This window comes from Culex pipiens, chromosome 1 (assembly GCF_016801865.2).
Source record: "Culex pipiens pallens isolate TS chromosome 1, TS_CPP_V2, whole genome shotgun sequence".
Classification (NCBI taxonomy): Eukaryota; Metazoa; Arthropoda; class Insecta; order Diptera; family Culicidae; genus Culex; species Culex pipiens.
In genome coordinates, this window is record NC_068937.1 from 61,548,079 (window position 1) to 61,570,211 (window position 22,133).

At 39.2% G+C, this 22,133-nt stretch overlaps 1 protein-coding gene across 5 annotated transcripts in view; it reads left to right on the forward strand.

Annotated features, from left to right (window-relative positions):
- The window catches only part of LOC120419867 (integrin alpha-PS1-like), a 34,496-nt gene extending 14,519 nt beyond the window's left edge, over positions 1–19,977 (forward strand). For 2 of the 5 annotated variants that reach the window (XM_039582718.2, XM_039582719.2), the window contains exons 3-15: positions 10,834–10,961; positions 11,354–11,374; positions 14,949–15,052; positions 15,115–15,481; positions 15,684–15,888; positions 15,950–16,480; positions 16,537–16,991; positions 17,047–17,186; positions 17,287–17,528; positions 18,507–18,609; positions 18,670–18,796; positions 18,853–19,367; positions 19,429–19,977. In XM_039582718.2, coding sequence (XP_039438652.1) covers positions 10,834–10,961; positions 11,354–11,374; positions 14,949–15,052; positions 15,115–15,481; positions 15,684–15,888; positions 15,950–16,480; positions 16,537–16,991; positions 17,047–17,186; positions 17,287–17,528; positions 18,507–18,609; positions 18,670–18,796; positions 18,853–19,367; positions 19,429–19,641 — 3,151 coding nt within the window. In that variant the 3' untranslated portion in view covers positions 19,642–19,977. The remainder of the gene's footprint in view (positions 1–10,833; positions 10,962–11,353; positions 11,375–14,948; positions 15,053–15,114; positions 15,482–15,683; positions 15,889–15,949; positions 16,481–16,536; positions 16,992–17,046; positions 17,187–17,286; positions 17,529–18,506; positions 18,610–18,669; positions 18,797–18,852; positions 19,368–19,428) is intronic. The other 3 variants (XM_039582720.2, XM_039582721.2, XM_039582722.2) reach the window with 3 other exon arrangements.
- Positions 19,978–22,133: the final 2,156 nt, after the last annotated feature.

A 22,133-nucleotide genomic window follows, 5' to 3' on the forward strand; every position in this document is an offset into this window, starting at 1 on the left:
CCAACACTTGGAACGCGCGGACGTGTGCAGAAATGTGTATCTACTATTAAGAGCAGTGTGCAGAATGGATACCGTGAAGGAGGAGAGGCTGGGACTCCGGGTTTTCTGTCCCTAGATTCTGTACAATGGAACACGCGATATATGGAGTGAGAAACAGAGTAAACCACAAAATGGAGGTAAATCCACCTACGGAAGTGGTGTCATCTTTGCGATGAGCCGTTTTGCCTTATATACATCCTGCTCTTTTTTATTTTTTTCAAATCTCGGAGACCCACTTTCATGTATACTTAAACAATAATTGTTGAAGTATACATGAAGGTGGGTCTCCGAAAAAACCGAAAAAATTATTCAACCTTACATATGTTTACAATTACAGTATGTAAAAAAAGTATTTGGGCACTATGCACATATTGTGATAAAACATGTAACCAGCTTAAAGTTTGACAGAAACCTAGTACTACGTTTTGTTGAGAAACTCATGCCGAACATATAAACTTCAATACCGTAAACTGGGGTCAATCGGGACTTATGGGGCGAATTGGGACAGCAGTTTTAACCATGTTGGAGCACAATATTTGGATTTTTCTTTTTGGTTTCGGTTAGAACAGACTCAGGCCAACAAAATGTGTACATCCATTTTCAAATTTTAAAGCTTAAAGTGCTCTAAAAACTGCTGTCCCTATTCAGACTGTAGTCCCGATTCACCCCAGATTACGGTACTAAGTAGTTAGTAAACTTTATATTCAATCCAAATTACTTTTTTAATCAGTTAAGGATGCCTATTCAAAGTTCGTAGACTAGATTTATGGTGATTTGTCACCAAATAACATTATTTATGTTAATTTTTCAAAAGGTGTACAAACTTTTTTTGCACCTTTTTTGATTTTTGTAATAGTATTTGTTATATAACTTTTTATAGAAATCATCTTTTCATGAGCTTTTTGTAGCAAAATGTTTGGCATGAGTTTCTGAACAAAACGTAGTACTAGGTTTCTGTCAAACTTTAAATTGTTTACAAGTTTCATCACAAAATGTGCATAGTGCCCAAGGGGTGTAAATACTTTCTTTACATACTGTATGTATCACATCATAACTGATTCCGAGCGTTTGGGACGGTATGTCCACGCATCTTCCCCTGTTGATTCTGTGGAAGGCAATTCGTTCACAAACTGTCTCTGCGGTTAATGCAATGCCGTAGGCCTGACCGTTTGCAATTTGTTTTCGATGTCGATGGGGAGAATAGAAAATAATAGCAACTTGCATGCCAAAGTTTAATCGTTTTTCAGTAAACTTCGTCGATTAATTTGATTGATGAAACACAGAGAAATTATCACAGATAACTTACATTAAGAGTTTAAGTTCATTATAGTCTAAAAGAACAATCCTAAAGAAACAAAAAAAAAATCTCCCCATTTTCCCATCGAAGAAAGATTACAAAAATCTTCTAAAAAGTGACGGCCGTTGCTTGGCGTGAAGTTCATTGTACGATGCGTTTCAAAAGAGAGGAAAATAAGAATAAACACGTTTGTTTTGATTTTCTACACCATAAAATTTAATAACCGACACGCCACAACCGCAGAATACTGGTTTTCCGAGTGCGCGGCAACAACCTTGTTTGTCGTGGGTGGTGTGTGGCGACAACATTGGAACGCAGCCCCTGAAGCCACAAAAGAATGTTAAATCCATGCTCTCGAGTTGAGCAATTAAATGAACAGTTGATTATGAACTCCTGGAGGTGCGAGAAGGATTGAAATTTTATAAAAATCGACATCTCTTAAATTTGGGAACGAATAAATAAAAAAAATATAAAATAAAATCTGCTTAAAGTTCCCTTACAACTTTCCTCTGTAAATTTATTGTGACATTCTCCCGTCAAATCTAACGGCAAATGTTTGTCCTTGTTAGCCTTCAAAACTTTACTTCATTGGCATACCAACGCACAGTACCGTGAAATTTCAAAATAAACTGCGCTGTTTCAGCGTAAATAAAAAAAAGACGCGGATCATCACTAAAAATATAAATCCGCTAATAGGCACTCTCCATAAATGCTCTACATTTTGCATTTTGTGACACACTCACGAGAGCAGGGCAACACATATGTCGAGGTTAGTAAACATCTCAGCAAGCGCGTGCGTTGCGCCAGGCTTGCTAGGAGAGTTCATCCTCGCATAGTCAAACTAGAGGAAGGTTTCCTATTTTTGCCAATATTTTCAAGCTAGATAAATCGGGTTGAAAACAGGTGCACTGCCCCTATCAAATTTTATTGCATCGTTTAACCGACCTCAGCTGTGCGATATTTACAGCGAAATTTTAGAACGTTGCGTTCATAGAGGTTTCATTGTGCCACTTTTTTGTCACGGACGATTTGATCTTGACTTAAATAATTTTAAATTTCAAGGTTGTTTAGTTATTGGAAAACTATTCAAATGGAATGAAGGTTTTGAAAACGTAATTTTATATTCATCCCTTAATTTGTACTTTTTCATTTTAAATCAGTAGTGCATCATTTGAAATTTTCCAAATGATGGTAAGGCTGTTGCAAATATTTTTCAAAGTTCATGCCCTCCCACCCCCCGCCCCCCTTCTTTAAAATTGGTTCGAAAAATCAAGGGATAAAACAATATTTTTTCAAAAAACTTAAACATTTCAATTTCAAGTCTTATGAACTGAAAAAAATATAAAATAACTTTTTCTGAATTGATGATCATATTTAGAACATTTGGGCTCGTTTACAACAATTACAGCACCGCAAAAACTTTTTTTCTTGCAAAAATAAAATTTTCGTCGATACTTAGAACTTTTGGAAACTTATGATTGGACAGGTGTATTGTGCCTTTTTTTGTTTTGTTTTGTTGTAATTGTTTCGCTTTTCTAACTCTTTTTTTTTAACCGCCAATTTGTATGCCTTTTATACAAATGTTCTACATTAAGATGTAACAAAAATGACTTTTTGGCGGGCATTCAGGGGTTTGTTCCGGTGGGCATACTGAGCCTAAATCCCAAATATGAGCTTGATTGGACGTAACAGGAGCTGGCGCTCCGTCCTTCAATTTTAAATGGGATTTAACCCGTAAAAAAAGATTTTTTCAAAAATGTCACTTTTTGAGGCATTTTGGCCACCAATGCGTTTACCAAAAACATTACTGGCGTGAAGGCCAGATCCTTGCGCATCTTTTGGTATATATAACATTGAAGTTTGGAGCATCCTGGAGCTCGGTACAGACTTTCAAAGTTTGGCATATTTTCGAAAAATCGGTCCCAGCAAAATCAAATGGCGTCTCGGGCGTCGCGAGGTGCGACGCATATCTTTTTTGCCGGGGCCGATTTTTCGAAAAAATGACAAACTTTGAAGGTCTGTACCGAGCTCCAGGATGCTCCAAACTTCAATGTTATATATACCAAAAGATGCGCAAGGATCTGGCCTACACGCCAGTGATGTTTTTGGTAAACGCATTGATGGCCAAAATGCCTCAAAAAGTGACATTTTTGAAAAAATCTTTTTTTACGGGTTTAATCCCATTTAAAATTGAAGGGCGGAGCGCCAGCTCCTGTTACGTCCAATCAAGCTCATATTTGGGATTTAGGCTCAGTATGCCCACCTGAACAAACCCCTGAATGCCCGCCAAAAAGTCATTTTTGTTACACTCTATTCTACATGCATTAAGCATAGTTCGTTTAAAACACACACAAAGTTGAATAACCTTCTGGATGCCGCTTCCCCAAATTTATTATGCTTTATGTTATTTCTGGCGCAAAAAGTGCAAGAAAATCTGGCTCGAAGACAAGTGCCAACTTTTACTGGCAGCGCAGCTAGAGTAGAACAGCAACTTGTCTTCACATCGTATGTCTTTGACCCTGAACGATGCTAGCTGACGCCACTTAAGCTGTAGTGATGCTCTGGGATGAAGATGAGAAGGTTGGAATAATTTGTGAATCATCACCAACGAAAACGTGTAAAAGAGTTGATGAGCAGATCGTTTATTATAAATGCTGACATTTTTCTGAAATTTGTGCTTGAAATTGAATTGATGCTCCTAAAAGAAACTAGTTCATACAAAAGCCATTAAATTCTTCGCGAAGAAGAGCGCTCGTTTTTCACACTTTAGCAAAACTGGTTTCGCGAATCAACACGCAAACTCACATCCTCCCTAATCCATATTGATTGGCTTTTCCAACCAAACACAGCGCGCTTTTAAATTAACTTTTACATCTCCATGGGCAATTCCAAATCAATTAAGTGACTCGAAAACACCCGGGACAGACACCCGAGTTCGCCCCTCCCCTCCCTGGATTCGGCCATAAATCATCTGCGCGGTTGAGGCGGTTTCCTTTATGCTGCTTATTCGGAACGAACCCACTGCTGGTACGACGGGGTAGAACAGCATACTGTCTTTGTTCGGAACACCCAATGGACAAGAAATAGATCCTCCACTGCCATGCAAAACAACAAGACATTGCAGGACCGCAGGAATGGGTTTTTATTTGCGTTTAGATTTCAAAATTCTTTCCGCAAATGTGTAATAAATGTTATAAAAATGCGCTTGCGAGAATCAATGCATCGCAAACAGATGTTACAATTAGTCTACGTTTTACGATGAGTTACATTTAATAGCGCGAGCGGTTTGCCCATTAACATGGAACCGGCACCGTGGTCGATTTTCCCTGCGGTGCAAAACCATCATCATCGTCGTTAAAAACGGCTCTCTACCAGCAAAAGTGCAGTGCCGGGTTGTGGTAGTAGGCGAGCAAAGTCATTTATTATTCTGCAAATGATAATTGATCCATAATTGTGGATCAAAACCATTAGTCGGCAATGTTGCGCTGGAAAACGCCCACTAACGATGTATATTTTCCAGCATCGAACACATCGGAGTGCGGAGATACATGCATTTCCTCACTTGCAATTTGTTAAGATTATTTGCTCGCTGTCATCACGCGCCGTATAGTTACCGAGGGACCGTACAGCGTGTCCCACCATCATGGATGAAACTGCACCGTAAGCTCATTGTCGATCTCCGGGGTCTCAGACCTGCCCAGACGACACAGAGTAGGAGGTTTATGCAGATTAAGCAAATGATTGCATTTTTACGAATCGCTGGCACTCTCTGACGCTGCATCGATATAATGGATGCATTAATTCTGCCTAGAGTGCATAATTTATGGCTTGGATCGTGCTGTCTTACAGTGCTAATCGAGTAGTCCATGATTGTTGATGTTGTGGTTGCAGTGTACCGGCCGGCGCGTCGCTTCGTGTTGAACACGCAGAGTGCACCCGGCGAACAAGCTGCTGCAAACTGGTCTGGGACGACGAGGCCATTAGAAAATGCCACCGTTATCTATCGGTGACCTTCGGGAGTGATTTAATGCTTTCTTCAGAAATATATCATTAAATGTTTATAAATTGTAGAATTACCGTAATCTGGGGTGAATCGGGACTACAGCCTGAATAGGGACAGCAGTTTTTAGAGCACTTAAAGCTTTTTTTGGAAATGGACGTACACATTATGTTGGCCTGAGTCTGTTCTAACCGAAACCAACCACAAAAATCAAAATATTGTGCTCCAACATGGTTAAAAATGCTGTCCCAATTCGCCCCGATTGACCCCAGTTTACGGTATACAAAGATATTTTTATCATTAGGTTATGTATTAACGTCGGAAAAGTTAAGCCACAGAGATTTTTTTGAAACTGTTTATTGTTATCTTAAAAAATCATAAACACATCGGAGCTAACAAAAAAATATCACGAAAACGCATGGCAATCCATTTGATTAATTCGTTGTGTTCATAAATCGTATCAAACACCACTAGATGCAAAGTGCCAACCAAGTCCATTGCACATTTGACTGCGTTGTTCATCCAATGACGAGCACGACCACCAGCCTGTGAGTAAGCCACACTTCTTCGTACGCGTATACTTATTCACAGTGCAATGGCTAAGCAAATCTTCGAGACAAACTGAATGATCTCAATCAGACCGCGTGCAAACAACTGTTTCCGGTCGCGGACTCGTTAGTCTCGTTGATGATTATTTAATGGTCTGCGCTTTCTCGTCATTTATTCGTCATTCAAAGAACGCCCGCTTGGTGGCATATCTTCTTTGTGACAATACGATTTTTGCTCTTTCAAGGTTCTAGGAAAATTGATTTTGAATCCAAAAGCCACCATTCATCAAAGCAAAATCATTCCTTACAAAATGCCGAGCTTTTCAAGTTGACGTTGGATAATGTTTTCAAAATTAAAGGGGGAAACTTCGACATAAATTACAACACCGATTGCTCAATTAGAACAAATCGGTTTTAATCTCAACTATCGAACTCACTGATTGTAATTTATGAAGCATCGAGGATCAATTGAAATAACCCAACCCGCATAATCCTAAACTTTGGCTCAAAGTATCAAGCTGTGAGACTTCATACATATGCTTTCCCAAAGGTGTGAGAGAATCTTTATTTGCCTTCCGAGTCTCACACGCGAAGTTGACTCGTTACGTTAACTAGGGCCAAACTATGTGGGCAGACTGGTTGCAATGAGAGTAACAGAAGCGTGACTTAGGGGAACGTCGTGCACGGTGGGTCTTTCTGATGAAAAATACAAAAGGGTGTCTTATAGCAACTAGCTCATTTAAAAATAAAAGTTTATTTAAAAAAAAATCAAGTGCCAGAGTAACAAAACGTCGATTTACACAATTAGCCACCCTTCCCTATTGATGTATCCTCCAGAGAGCATATGTCGGCCCTACATTCACCTTCTTCCTACGTGAAAAGTGTTTGTTTTCGAGACGTTTTCGTGCGCCACAGAAGTGATAAGAAAGAAAACGCGCTCGCCACCAACGCAACGCACGATCTCTCAAAGTAGGAGTCGTCGCGACGACAACGAACGACGTCTGTCTACACGCGGCAGCATCGCCGGCAATTCTCTTTCCCTGTCAGCAGCGCGCCGTAATTGCCACAGCCACTCGAGAATCGCTTAAGGTGGGCCCTGTTTTATGCTGGGGCAGTGTAGAGTAGATGCACAGTTTGGTTTGGGAATATCGTGATATAATTTGAAATTTTGAAGGTTTGTCTGAATTACAAAACATTTCAAAATTTAGAACACATCTCAAACAATCATCTCGTCAATGATATTATTACCTTTTTATATAGCAGGATAAAGTTTTGCTATTTGATGTCTCCCATTTTTGATGATGCGTATTTCAATTACAAAAATTTTGGTACCCTAACATGCATAGGTAATCGCGTCGAAAACCCCAGTTTTTATTTTATAAAAATCATATCTCAGAAAATTGAAAACATAACTTAACCGTTTTTTGATATGTTTATAGGAATCAGGTAACAATATTTTCAGACATAGGCTCTTTGGTCCCGAGACCTTCAAAACATCATTTTAGGATTTCATACGATCTTTTCAAATGTTGAGCTGTTGTTGTTGTTGATTTTATTGGGGGAACTTTAACCCTATGGGTCATTCGCTCCCGTAATTGTTGAGCTAGATTTTTGAAATTGTTTACTATTTTTTCCAAATAGCTGAACTAATCACCTTTCTTTTGCGTCTAAGACAGCTTAAATCGGATCAAATGGCGCGGAGATATGATTTTTTGAAAAAAGTGTTTTTTGCGAAAATTGACGAAAATGGCAATTTTTCGGACCAGGCCAAACAAAAAAAACGGGTCTAATTATTTTGGCCAAGGAACCCCCAAAAAAAGTTTTTCGGATCGTGCTGTTTTCGTGGGGAATTGCTGTATAGTAATAACGTCGCGACGCCGGTAATAACTATCGGCACAAAATTACACGAGAATAACGACAAATTTTGAACCATTGAGACAAGCAAATTTTGTTTTACTGGTTACCTGAATTGAAACTCCAAATAAATCATAATTAATTCCACAGAAAAAATCCTTCCCATCGCGATCCATTTTTAATTTCATAAACGTATTGCTGCAATTTTGGAAGCTACGAAAATATTTGAAAATCTGTATCTTGAGAATGCATTTTCCGACCAATTAGTAATTATCAGCAAAATTTTAGGAACAAGTTAAACTATTAGGGTTGTTCCTTCCACGCAAATCAATAAATAAGAATAGGAATAGAATCTTCAACGAACGGCAAAACAAACAGGAATTATATTTTCTTTAGCCATTTCCTTTCTCTTTATCCTGGCAGTAACTGCTGAGATATTCAAAGAAATTTCATTCCAACTAGCTAAGATCAAAAATTATATTCCAGTTCCTAAAAAAATATTTATAAACCAAAATTGCCAAATCCGGGATTTGACCGGACAAAATTATGTAACAGACATGACCAAAATAAAAAAGAACATTGATGGAAAATATTACAGTCCGTGGAAGAAAATATTGTAAAATCTGAATTCAGATCGACTGTGTCAAAATGACAATTGACAAATGACGGAATGAATATTATTGCCCAAATTCACTTAGTTCCATAAACGTCGAACATCTATGAAGGATTTCGGCGATTCCGGGTGGTGCCCATTTCCGTCAAAATGTAAGTTTTTATCAAGTTTTCATACTCACTCATACTACTTTATCAAGTTTTCATACTCACTCAGACTCCGACTCCAGCTTTAAAATTGATTTACTTTAAACCTCCACTGTGTGTGAATTTTTTTCACAAAGAACTGGATTAATTTTTGAATTTGAATTTACAGGGTATATAAATATTGTTAAAAGGATGCAGTCAAAAAGCAATTAAATATTTCTGACTACAAAACCAATATTGTTTTTTTTTTTGAGTTATGATGATACTAAATACTTGGATTAGAGCTGATTAACAGGATATTATTTAGTGATCATAGATCTCTAAAAAAATAAAAAATGGCAACGCAAGCGCAGTGAAAAACTAACTTAATCCACCTATGTGGTTGGAGCCTTCCTCACAACAATGGCTGTACACAAGTTTCATCTATTTCTTCCCAAAAAGACCCGACTTCACCGACTCCGGCTCCGACTCCGACTCCACAGCCCTGCTCAGCATCGAAAACCACGAATTGTGATAACCCATGCCAGGAGGAGATACTTTCATATTTGGATACCCCGGAAAATTCAAACTTGAACAAGCAATGGAATACCGGATTTGAGTGGTTGAAACGTCTTTTCCCAAAAGAAATAAATTGCAGAAAAAAATAAAAACGGCTATATTTTGGAGATTTTTTGGTGACCCAAAAAGTTCTGAGAATAATTATTAAATTGAAACATTCTCACAATTAATCCACACAACATCGAACCACCCTAGCAGACACCTAACCGGATGGGAATCGGGACTTGGGACTCCGGGAAGGAGCCGCCAGGCCAACAACCCGACTTTAATTTAAAAAAAAAGTCGTCCAGGGAGGAAACTGGAAAGAAAGCCGTCGGTCGTTCGATCGATCGTTGGCGGAGGGGTGTTGCACGTGTGTGTGGGATGCATGGAGAATGCACCGCTCTTACCAGTTACCGATTCGCGCATAACAAACACTTTTCCTCTTGGCCGCGTACATGTGCTACCACAGTATCTTTCGTACTCTCTCACTCAAGAGCCGGCCCACTTTGGCGCGGCCCGGATTCGACGACTTGGCTGCGCGGTTCCCGTCCCGAGCGCAAACTCATATGGTGCAAATATTGATCGTGAAAATACCATCATCATCGTACACGCGTTGTCGTCGTTGATGTTGGTTAAAAGTGTGCAAAACTCTCCTCGACACTATTCGGAACCATTGTTAACGTCCGGGATCTCCGGCATCTCCGGGGCGATCGAGAGGGTAGGGAGCCCTTCCAGCAGTGACACAGGGCCCAATCAAAAGGAAGAATGAAAATTAGCAAAGGCAAAAAAATAAATAATTGACTTCTTCGCAGTGCTATCGAGATATCTCTTTTGTTGGAAAAAGAGGGAAGTGGGTGAAGAGGGCAATTTATCTCGACTGCCGTCGATGTTATGTGGGACATAAATAAAAAGGCAGCCTTAACGTGCAATGATCGCGGGAGATGGGGCTTATACTTTGGCGATCCTTTTAGTTAATCTGGACTTTAAACTGCATGGATAAGTGCAAAATGTGCATGTTTCATCAACATAAATTTGGTCGAAGATCGCCGCCAGCATTCGATTTACTATATGAATTTCAGTTCAGGTTTTTAATTTAAATGAATTCAGATTCAATCGAAAAAAATCCGATGGAGAAGAAGAACTAAAGACACCTGACGATAGTGTCCTAAAATCCTATGTAAATATGTCGATGCCTCTGTGCTCTCTTATGCTAACTAGATAGGAAAATCAGCAAGCTAAGAACAAGAGAGCACAGAGGCATCGATGTATGTGCAATGAATGGTTTAGCATTACGAATTATCGCGATTATACAAAAAACAAACAAAGGTTCTTTTTTCAAGACATTTTCACCTCTTAAGGCAATGTATGTGTGAAGTGTGAAGGTTGGATTAGAGAGTGATTTTAAAGCTTCATTTTCTTTCAACTCCCAGCCGGACACCACAGACAAGATAATAAATTGAAGCGTGCAATTAATTAATGCTCCCGCGATGAACATATGCAAATTGCACGCATTTATGCAAGGCAATCAAGAATGTTTCCTCCGTAAAGAAAAATGTGCGTATCAGACCTGGTATCAGCAGTATTACAACAGAATTGCGTGCAGCAGTGCCAAGAATCTGACGCCGGGAAAAGTTCATGAACAAGCAGAGCATGACTTTGTGTAACCTTGACTTTTATGGTGAACATTGAGACGAGGTTTTTGTAAAATTATGCATTGAAAAAAAATTCTAATGTGACTGTGATAATGATAGAAAAAGTGTATTTTTAACTAACACAATTATTTCATTTCTTTTCAGGATCCTCGTCGGTGCTCCCCTGGGTCAGAACCTGCAGCCTTCGTCCAATCGATCAGGATCCTTATTCAAATGTCCAATCACGCAATTGAGCAACGATTGCGAACAGCTTAAAACAGACGGTCGAAGAAGTAAGCATTTTCCTTTCACTCGAAACTGATGATCATTTTATAACATGTCGTTCTTAGACTGAAGTTTCAAGCGATTATAGATTAGATTCGTAGGACGATTTATATTCCTAATTAAAAGTTATACGACGTACAACTAATAGGGAAATAAAAAGTGACTAATTAGACCTCGACGGATAAACATAGCGTTGTACCATTCATTAGACTATTAAATGACAATCGAATACTGATAAAATCGTTGATAATCCAGCAACTAATATCATTTCTTTTCTTTTATGAAACTGTGAAATCGTTTACTGACGCCTTCTCTCTCTAAACAAAACCAAACAATTCAAATCCAAATCAACGCAACTTAATTGACTAAATGTGCCTTGTTACGTAATAAACTTGTGTAGAGCCTTCTGGTATTTACGAAAGTAAGTGGTAAAGGGAGCTTTGATTAGTTTTCGTTTTTCATATAAATTTGCTTGCTAACCCAAGTTTCACTGTGAGTGTTGATTTCTTTTCTACCTTTCATAATATATCGAAAAGCACGTGTTCAAGCTAATCTCACTGTACAAAGGATAATAGTAGCATGCAGCGCATACAGCATCGTAACCGTAAGCAATCATCGACTGCACGATTGTCTTTAACAACTTTAGGTTTACACAACTCACGATACTAAAAAAAAACAATCTAAACAACTTTTAAAAGTATATAAAATTCAATATCATCAATCAAACAGTTATTTTTTTCGAAGAATTATAAAGTTTCAAGATACAATGATTTAATTCATTTCGTTTTGCGAAACCATAAGGTTAAAGCATGAAGCCATGCTGATAACACATTAAACGGTAAACAGCACAACGGTTTGTCGTTCGTCCCACCTGAATTAGGATATGTAAATAGAAGCAGTCGCTGCAACCGCTGCTGATAACACTCTTCTTATCCGCATGTTTGTGCGGTGCAATGAATGCGTACATTGACATTGGAGTTTGGTACAAAAAAAAACTACTGTATTGAGTAAAACTGACTCAATCTACTTATATGGTTGGTGCTTTTCTCATTCCCAAATCAAAAATGGGTTACGTTACCTGAAAATAACTATTATTTGAACTCAAAACCTAAGTGCGCAGAAAATATGTATTTTTATATGAAACCAAGTGGATGCACGGCTAGTCTAAAGCTTATTTTTCATCTAACATGAATGAACCTCGCTAATTCACCCAGGAGCTTGTCGGAGAGACCCTCCCGAGTCAAGGACACAGTTTTTCAAAATCTTCTATCCCTATTGGTGAAATTTTCTGCTTTTTGACTTTGTAGAACATTGTTACCCTCTAAAAAATAACCTTGCAAAGTTCAAAAACAAAGTTTTAAAACGAAAATTAAAGTCACAATCCGTGGTATGAACAGTTCAGTTAAAAAAGTGTTTTAAAATGCATATAACACAGACCTGCCTTGTTGTTTTGCAAACATTAAATTTCATTATCTGGAAATATCAATTTCACTCGTGTTTATCAAAACTGATTTTGTGGATTTGTAGCAAATATCATCTAGAATAAAAAAAGAGATTACTATTACATCGAATCTCTTGAAAGTTAACCCAATTGTAGTGTACAAAAAGATGCAAATTTCAACAATTCTTTGTATTTGGGTAATTCTCCGCCAACTCACACAGCAGTTGCCCCGACCCCTCTTCGATTTGCGTAAAACTTTGTCCTAAGGGGTAACTTTTGTCCCTGATCACGAATCCGAGGTCCGTTTTTTGATATCTCGTGACGGAGGGGCGGTACGACCTCTTCCATTTTTAAACATGCGAAAAAAGATATGTTTTTCAATAATTCGAAGCCTGAAATGGTGATGAGATAGAAAATTGGTGCCAAAGGGACTTTTATGTAAAATTAGACGCCCGATTTGATGGCGTACTCAGAATTCCGAAAAAAAACGTATTTTTCATCGAAAAAAAAACACTTAAAAAGTTTTAAAAATTCTCCCATTTTCCGTTACTCGACTGTAAAAAATTTTGGAACATGCCATTTTATGGGAAATTTAATGTACTTTTCGAATCTACATTTACCCAGAAGGGTCATTTTTTCATTTCGAACAATTTTTTTCATTTGAAAATTTCGTGTTTTTTCTAACTTTGCAGGGTTATTTTTTAGAGTGTAACAATGTTCTACAAAGTTGTAGAGCAGACAATTACAAAAAAATAATATATAGACATTACGGCTGAGTGCCGTTAAGAAGAGCTCCTAGTGCCGATGCATGTCTGCCCGTAATGTCTATATATATTTTTTTTGTAATTGTCTGCTCTACAACTTTGCAGAACATTGTTACACACTAAAAAATAACCCTGCAGAGTTAGAAAAAACCCGAAATTTTAAAATGAAAAATTTTGTTCTAAATGAAAAAATGACCCTTCTGAGTTAACGTAGATTCGAAAAGTACATTAAATTTCCCATAAAATGGTACACCATCAAATCGGGCGTCTAATTTTACAGAAAAGTCCCTTTGACACCAATTTTCTATCTCATCACCGTTTCAGGCTGCAAATTATTGAAAAACACCTCTTTTTCCGCATGTCCAAAAATGGAAGGAGTCGTACCACCCCTCCGTCACGAGATATCAAAAAACGGACCTCGGATTCGTGATCAGGGACAAAAGTTACCCCTTAGAACAAAGTTTCCCGCAAATTGAAGAGGGGTCGGGGCAACTTTTCAAGATTTCGTGTGAGTTGGTAGAGAATTACCCATTTGTATTTGAATTTTTGTTTGGTCATTAAGGTGGTTCATGGCGTGTCAGGGTGGTCAAAAAATGGCAGTTTGAAGTATTGTTGCAAACAAATACATTTTTCATAAAAAAATCATTTCTAACGCCGTGCCTTTTTTGTGAGCAAATAGTTTTATAGGAAATCAGCGATTAACGTAAGTAAACAATACGTTTGAGAATTGAGCCTGTGCTAAAAAATCCGTAATTCTGTCATCTGGCCTGCTGTAGATAAGAGCACCAAACGAAATAGGTTCGTTCAATTAAATTTTAAAACATTTATTAGCTTCAGACAAAGATTTTTTTAAGAATAAAAATGGCGTTGAAGAGTTTAAATTGATACGTTAACTGAAAATCGGTCCATACTTAAAGAGCAACCATGACAAGAACTTAATTTTTAGTATAGCTCAAACTTTGTAAAAGAAATGTCCGTATTAATGAATTTCAGTACTCCTAAATATATCTGATTTACTCCATGTTATTTTGACAATGTTTTTAAAATTCACATTTATGCCTAGTATACTTGTCTTTTTATACATTCATGGTGTGCCAATGCATTGCAACTTGACTATAGTGCATTGATACAACACACACATTGAATCGGCCAGGCCTACTGCGTGAAGTTCACCGCAAAGACAATTCGATGAAGTGGGTTGAGTTTGAGCATAGAGTGTTCAAACAGCAACTTTGGGATCTGTACCGTGAGGCCACGCGATCACAGATTTGCCTAAAAGCACAAATTATTGGGAGCACCGGACTAAGAAGTTGTGATACTCCAGGATCATTTTATTACCACTAAGGGATCATTCCTGAACAGTAAACACCGGGGTCTTAAAACATATATAAATATACTGACCAAAATGTGATCGAGACTTCAATTAGTATCATAAATCCTTTGCTTATGTTTTACTCATGGAATCAATTGCTTTCAAAAACATTTTTTGCGTATATAAATCTAGCGTGTTTGCAGCTTTGAAGTTGGTCAATTTCTTATATAATTAATTTTTAGATAAAAAAAAATATAACTATAAACAAAAAACTACGCAGTTTTCTAGCATGGATTTTCGTTAATTTTATTGTGTGTGCATTATTTAACAAAAGAAAAGAGTGTTCATTATACTACTAACTTCAACATAGAATATTTCACTTTGTTTAATACCCTTACGATTGCTGTGCCCGTGTGTACATAAAAAATCTCCTTATTATTTTCCGCCTTTCTAACATTTTTGATTTATTCCACAAAAGCTGACGACGAGGAGGAGGATGAGCTTCTACCACCGACCAGTGATGAGCTTAAAACCAATCAATGGTTAGGCGTCACGGTCAACTCCGGAGGAAAGGAAAATAAAGTGTGTAAAAGTTATAAGAATTTTAATTTTGAGATTCTACATCTATTTTAATGACATTTTAGATCTTCGTATGCGCCCACCGATACATGAAAGTCCAATCCAAGGGACAATCGAAAGAGAGCGGTCTTCACCTGGGCCAAGGCCTGTGCTACGTGCTGAACAACGACTTTACGTTCGGATTCGCGGTAGAAGTGTGTCTTGGCCGATCAACAGAGCGTGAGCACGAACAGTACGCCTTTTGCCAGTCCGGAACGTCGGGCATGATTCTGGACGATGGGACGGCCGTGATCGGAACACCCGGGGTGATGACCTGGAAGGGAACGGTGTTTGCGGTGGAGGTCGATGGGGAGTTTTTGTCCAGAGATAAGACGCAATACTACGGGCCGCACGACAATGCGGACTCGCCGGTTCCGAACTACAGCTATTTGGGTGAGTCGAGATCTGGTGACTGTGCTGATTCTCGTGAGACTTGTCAAAACCAAGCTTCGCAATCATTTCAACAATGCTCCAGGAGTACGAACAGGGCGAAAACATGAGAGTCACATTTATGTTCTCAACCGCGAGCGTTAGCACCGTTAGCAAACAGGGACGCATGTACGTTTATCTCAAATTTGACATTTTCCTTCACAAGGTATGGCCGTAACGGGAGGAAAGTTCTTTGGCGATTACATGTCCTACGCGGGAGGTGCTCCGCGAGCCCGAGGCAACGGTCAAGTGATCATCTTTTCCAACAAGAACAAGCGGAATCCGATCTTCAAAGAACGTGAGCTGCGAGGAGAGCAGTTTGGCTCCAGCTTCGGTTACGTGCTGGCAACGGCCGACGTGAATGGTGATCAGTGAGTTCTCTTAGACCCCTAAGACTTTGGAGTAGTTCTTTAATCCGTTTTTTTTTTACAGTGCCCCAGATCTCCTAGTATCGGCGCCATTTTACTTTTCAAAGTCTGAGGGAGGAGCCGTTTATGTGTACCAGAACCGGAACAACAACTTCACTGATAATTACACGACAAAGCTGACTGGTAAGCTCGAGTCGAGGTTCGGCATGGCACTCGCAAATCTCGGCGATATCAACAAGGACGGTTGTGAGGATATAGCGATCGGTGCTCCGTACGAGGGCAATGGCGTGGTCTACATCTACCTCGGAACGCCGAATGGATTGTCTACGGCTCCGTCGCAGGTCATAACTGCATCTGGGTTGGGATTGAATGTGCCAGCGCTAAAGACGTTTGGAGGTGCCCTTTCCGGGGGTGTTGATCTAGACAACAATACTTATCCCGATTTGGTCATTGGAGCATATGATTCGGCCGCTGTAACGACGTTATTGGCGCGGCCCATTACCAACATCAAGACCTCAGTTATTGGATTAGAGCTACAGAACATCGATCCGACCAAGAAGGGTTGTCCAGCTGATCCTGGCGCCAATGCGACATGGTTAGTTAATGAACTTTTAAAACTGTAACAAATCGCCTTAACTTGATCCTTTCCAGCTTCTCCTTCCAAGCCTGCTGTTCCATCGAGCCATACGAAGAGTCCGGCCACTCGAGCAGTCAATCTCAGCACCTGAACCTGATCTACACGATCGAGGCGGAAACGTACTTGAAGAAGTTTTCACGCGTCTACTTCGGCCCAGACCGGGGAACCCGCTCCAACATCTTGCGCAAACAGATCAGCGTGATCACCGATGGTCGCCAGGAGTGTCGGAAGGAGATCGTCTACATCAAGGACAACACCCGGGACATCCAGAATCCCATCCGATTCCGACTGAATTACACCATCTTGGACAATACACTGCCCGAGTCCGCCCTGGACACACTCGATCCTATCCTGGATCAGACGCAAGCTGTGCGGACGTTTGAAGCGACCTTCCAGAAGGACTGCGGAAACGATGGCATCTGTCAATCGAAGATCGACATGAACGCTAAGCTTTCATTGGAGAAGCAGGGTACCTTACAGTCGTCTAATTTATCACCTTTTTCTAACGATTTATTAATATCCAGCAGACAACTCCTACTCGCTAGTTCTGGGACGCGATCGCGCCATCCAACTGAACGTTAGCGTGTCCAATTTAGCCGACTCAGCGTATGAAACTCACTTATTTGTGAAACATGACCCCAGCATATCATACAGTGGAACCAAGGTATCGGCCGCTCTCTGTCTTCATTAATGCAAGAAAGCTGTTTCGTTTACTAACAATTATCCCACCCCTCTTCTCCATTCAATCCCCCCACAAACCACAGAGCCTCTACACGTGCAACCAGTTCAACGCCACCCTCGTGGACTGCAATCTGGGAAATCCGATGCGGCGAAATGCCGAGGCGAAGCTTTCGCTGCGCTTCGATCCGCAACGGGTGGACGATCTGGTGTCGCGGCTGTCGTTCCAGGTGTTTGTCAACACGACCTCGACGTTGCTCGAGGGCACCCGGCAAAGCGCCACGTTGGCGGTGAACGTGATCAAGCGCGCCAAAATTAGCATTTCGGGGTGGGTACTTAAAAGATATCTTGTGTAAACGTTAATTTGTATACCAACACACAATTTTCACGCGCACATCATCCTGCGTTTAACAGAATCAAATTATCAAAAATTTATCCCGGTCATGGAGGTTCGAGGACGTTATAAATTGTAGCGTATAGTAACGTCGTTATGCCTGCCAGGAATGTCAAAATACAGCAATTCCCCACGAAAACAGCATGGAACAAAACAAAAGTGCTCAGATCGGGCTCAAAAATTTTCTGGGGGTTCCCTGGCCGAAATAATTAGACCCGTATTTTTTTTTGTGTGGCCATTAGGGTGACCTACGCCGTGTTAGGGTGGTCTGAAAATGGCCATTTTCGTAGATTTTCGCAAAAACCACTTTTTTCGAAAAATCATAACTCCTCGCCATTTTAACCGATTTCAATTGTCTTATACGCAAATGAAAGGTTATAAGTTGGCCTTTCAAAGAAAAATAGTAAAATCTAGCCTAAAATATGAAAAGGGCGTATGAAACTTTAAAATGCCGTTTTGACGGTGTCTGGACCAAAAAGCCTATGTCTGGAAATATTTTTATCGTCACCCTAATGGCCAAACAAAAAAATACGGGTCTAAATATTTCGGCCAGGGAACCCCCAGAAAAATTTTGAGCCCGATCCGAGGACTTTTGTTTTTTTTCTTGCTGTTTTCGTGGGGAATTGCTGAATAGTTACTCGATGTGTTACTATTCATTACGTTATCCATGCTTGAAAACCTAGATATATCAAGTATAATTTTCCGGATCGTATCGACATCTTCGGCAAAGTTGTGATTACAGAAAAAATAGGTTCTAAGAAACAAAAATTGATAATTTGATCAATATTTAATGATATTTATTGACTTATTTTTTGCTTTCCAAAAGGTCCATATAAAAATATGATTTTAATTTCTAATTGATACTTTTTACATAAATCACAGCTAAAATTAATTTCATTTCTTTTTTTACAGAGCTGCCCATCCTGAACAAACTTTCTACGGTGGAGATGTGAAAGGAGAAAGTGCGATGGAAACCGTGGAGGACATCGGCACAGCCGTGCAGCACATTTATTTGGTAAAAACATGATATTACACGATAGTTTCCGATGAATAACACCAACATTTTTTCACCCAGATCTACAACGATGGACCGTGGCGAGCCCCCAAGGTTCAGGTCAACATTCAGTGGCCACACCAGGTCGCCAACGACAAACCCCAGGGAAAGTGGTTGCTCTATTTGACGGATATTCCGACGGTTGATGGTATGATTTTCGCCAAGAATTTTTAAATTTTGGTTAAAACTTTGAAACATTTTCAGCCACCAACGGCGGTGACTGCGTCGTCGAACCCCCCAAGTCGATCAACCCGTTGGGGCTGAAAAAGACCTCCGTCCTCAACGAGCTGGTCCAGATGGACCGGTACACCCAGCGAGCGCACAACAAATCGCTCACGTTTGCGGCGGAAAAATCCGAGCGGATTTCCTTCGCCAAACAAAGCACCTACTCGTCGTCTTCCGAGTCGACGAGCACGCTGAACCGAGTCCGGCGCGATCGCTCCATGATCATTCGCGCGGAACGGCTCACGGACAAGGACGGCAAGCAGACCGAAATTGTCCACATGGACTGCAAGCGTAACACTGCCAAGTGTATATCTATTGTCTGTAACGTGTACGACGTTCAGCCCAAGGCGCAGGTGCTGATCAACGTCACTGCCAGGTTGTGGAACTCCACGCTGGTGTCGGACTATCCCAGCGTGGATCTGGTGAAGATTGCGTCGATAGCCCGGATCAAGGTGTTTGAAGTGGAGCAAGAACATCCGGTGGACACCGTTGTGGTTAGTTTTGATGAGTTCACATCTTTTTATGTAAAAAGTAACAATAAATCTCTTATTCCAGGTGGAAACGCTTGCGTATCCGGAGCTGCTGGACCAGGTGGGCGACGGATGGATCCCGATCTGGCTAATTATAGTAGCGATCGTGGGCGGCCTGCTTGCGCTGGCGCTGCTCACCTACATTCTGTGGAAGTGTGGATTCTTCAAGCGGCGAAGGCCGGATCCAACGTTAAGCGGGAACTTGGAGAAAAATAGCGAAAGCAAACCGTTCCTTTAACAATCTACTATAGGGACGTGTTCCTAAGGATGTCCACTTCAAAAGTGATATATAATTTAAAGTTTCCTGTTTCCTGTTCTTCCCTCCCGCGTTCACAAAAATACCACCACCCCTTGCACGAATTGTAAATTTACTACCATCCATTAGATCATAGGTTAAGAGATAGACTAGTTTAAGAAGGAGCTGTTGCAGCAATTTCTGCGAAGTTTATTTGTTTAGGAAATGTTTAGTTAATTTAAAAAAAGATAATTTAACATACGTTCTCAACTGTTACGAATTTAGAGTTCTTCCACGATTTATTTGAATCAGATATCGTCAAGCATAATCCGGGAGATGTTATGCAAAAAAAATGAGCTATAATGATTGCAGTTTATGTACTGCAGTTTTTAATTTGGAAGGTGCCTGCATTGTGACTTACTCAATGATTATAAAACAGTCGCTCGTTCATTTCAGCTTTCGACCCTATTAAAATTGTAAAGACTGACTTTTGTGGAAAAAACATCGTTTGGAAATGGAAATAAGCAAGAACAAGTTCAAAATTTTTAAGATCATGAAATTTCTACTTAGATAGAGATAATCTTTTGGTTAATACTAGCTTAAAAACATAATGCAAGAAAAATCAAGTAACATGACCTAAGAGATTTTCTCTCTATCGCATCAGAAATTTTCAGAGTGAAATCAAGGTATCTTTTAAATCATGTTCTTCACGCACCCATTCTCATTACGATGGTTGAACGAATAAAACGTGTTCAACAGTTAATATTACTCTTTCAATTCGTTTAAAAATATTTCAGCGCAATAGATTAGAACCAGTAGGAACTTACTTAAATTATTATTAAATCAGAAACACTTTCCAGCTGTAAGAGATAGTTTTCTGTGATTGTCTCAGTTTCATTTATTGTGATTTGAGTTATTTTTTCTACAAAAGTTCCTTATAAAAAATACTGGAAAATCTTACGTCAACAGGACTAAACACATACTTTTCAACTGCAACGAATTGTGCTAAAGGAAGAACCGTCTTGCCTTTCCGAAAGTGCCATTAGCACACAGTGTGAACAGCATTGTTGCTATATTTTAATAAACCTAGTGAACAGTGAAGATGTTGTACAAGTTGCAAAAGATGATGATTATGCAGCCGATTTTTAATCCTAGTTTTAAATTGCGATTAAACAACAGGTAGAGAATAAAACAAAGTCGATGCAATTTTTTTTTGTTCAACAAACAGTATCGAAACAAGTGAGTAAAGTTTAATTTAATGTAGTTTAATATAACAATTCGTAAATTATATAACAGTTGTATGTAACTAAGTATCGTTTAGTGACTTTTTATGTAAATCTGACATATTAAACTAGTTTTACAACAATAAAAAGTAAATTTTAAAATTGATATCACATTTCCAAAATTAAATTATTTATTCAACAGTAATTTATTTCGAAGATGAAATTCTGTTCTAGCTTTTAAGGTGTTCGACGGAGATAAAATCTAACATATTGTTGTTAAATATATGGAGCTAGGGGCAGGGGTCCGCCTAAGAAAAATGTATACCGAAAACCTTACAAAAACATACAAATTTATGAATCAAATGTAGTAGGCTTATGCTTTGGAATGTTCCCTTCAATGTTATATACTTGGTTGATGAAAAAGACGACTTAAAACTATTTTTGATGCACTTTAACAAAATAGTTTTTTCATCTAACTTTCCAGAGTGCCGGTTCAGAATGGACCACCCTGCGGGGCAGAATGGGCCACCTTAAAAAAACAAGCCATTTCGTCTAATACAACGTTCGAGGGTGAAAAGAAATGACTTAAGAGACCTTTACAACATAATTTTCATGAAATTTGATCACTTTTTTAAAAATTGTCACTTAACAAAACAAACATTTTTGAAAATAGTGTAAATATGTCTAAATAAGACACTTTTTTCAAAAATAAGCATCAAAACAATTGAAAAATCAACTAATGTTGCATTAAACGTGATTTGTGAAGCTACCAGGAGTGAAGTAATCCATTTAAACCCAATTTCATAAACTTTGCTTGTTTTTATAAGGCAGGATAAGGGTGGCCCATTCTGCCCCAAGTGGATTTTTATTTAACACTTCCACCACCAAGCCTCTACATCAGCGAATCTCAACCTTCTTCTAGGCTGGTACCCCCTGCCATGTAAATCAAGTAGGCCCGATACCCCCGTTGAGAATCGCTGCTCTACATGATTTTAAGGTTCCATTGATGTTTGATTACTTTCGTAATAGCTCCTGGTAACATTCTAAACATTGAACAAACATTTTCAAACAATCTAACTTTTGAGAAATCTTATTTAAGAACCTCGAAATAAACAACATTTGCGTGGTTTTGTCAATAATTTTACATTTCTGCTCAAACACTCAACCCCCGGTAGCTGGTCACTTTTTCGTTTGACACTTTTTTAGTTTGTACCCCATTACCCCATTGGTTGGTCAAAGTCAAACTTAAAAATGACGAACTGTCACTTTTAC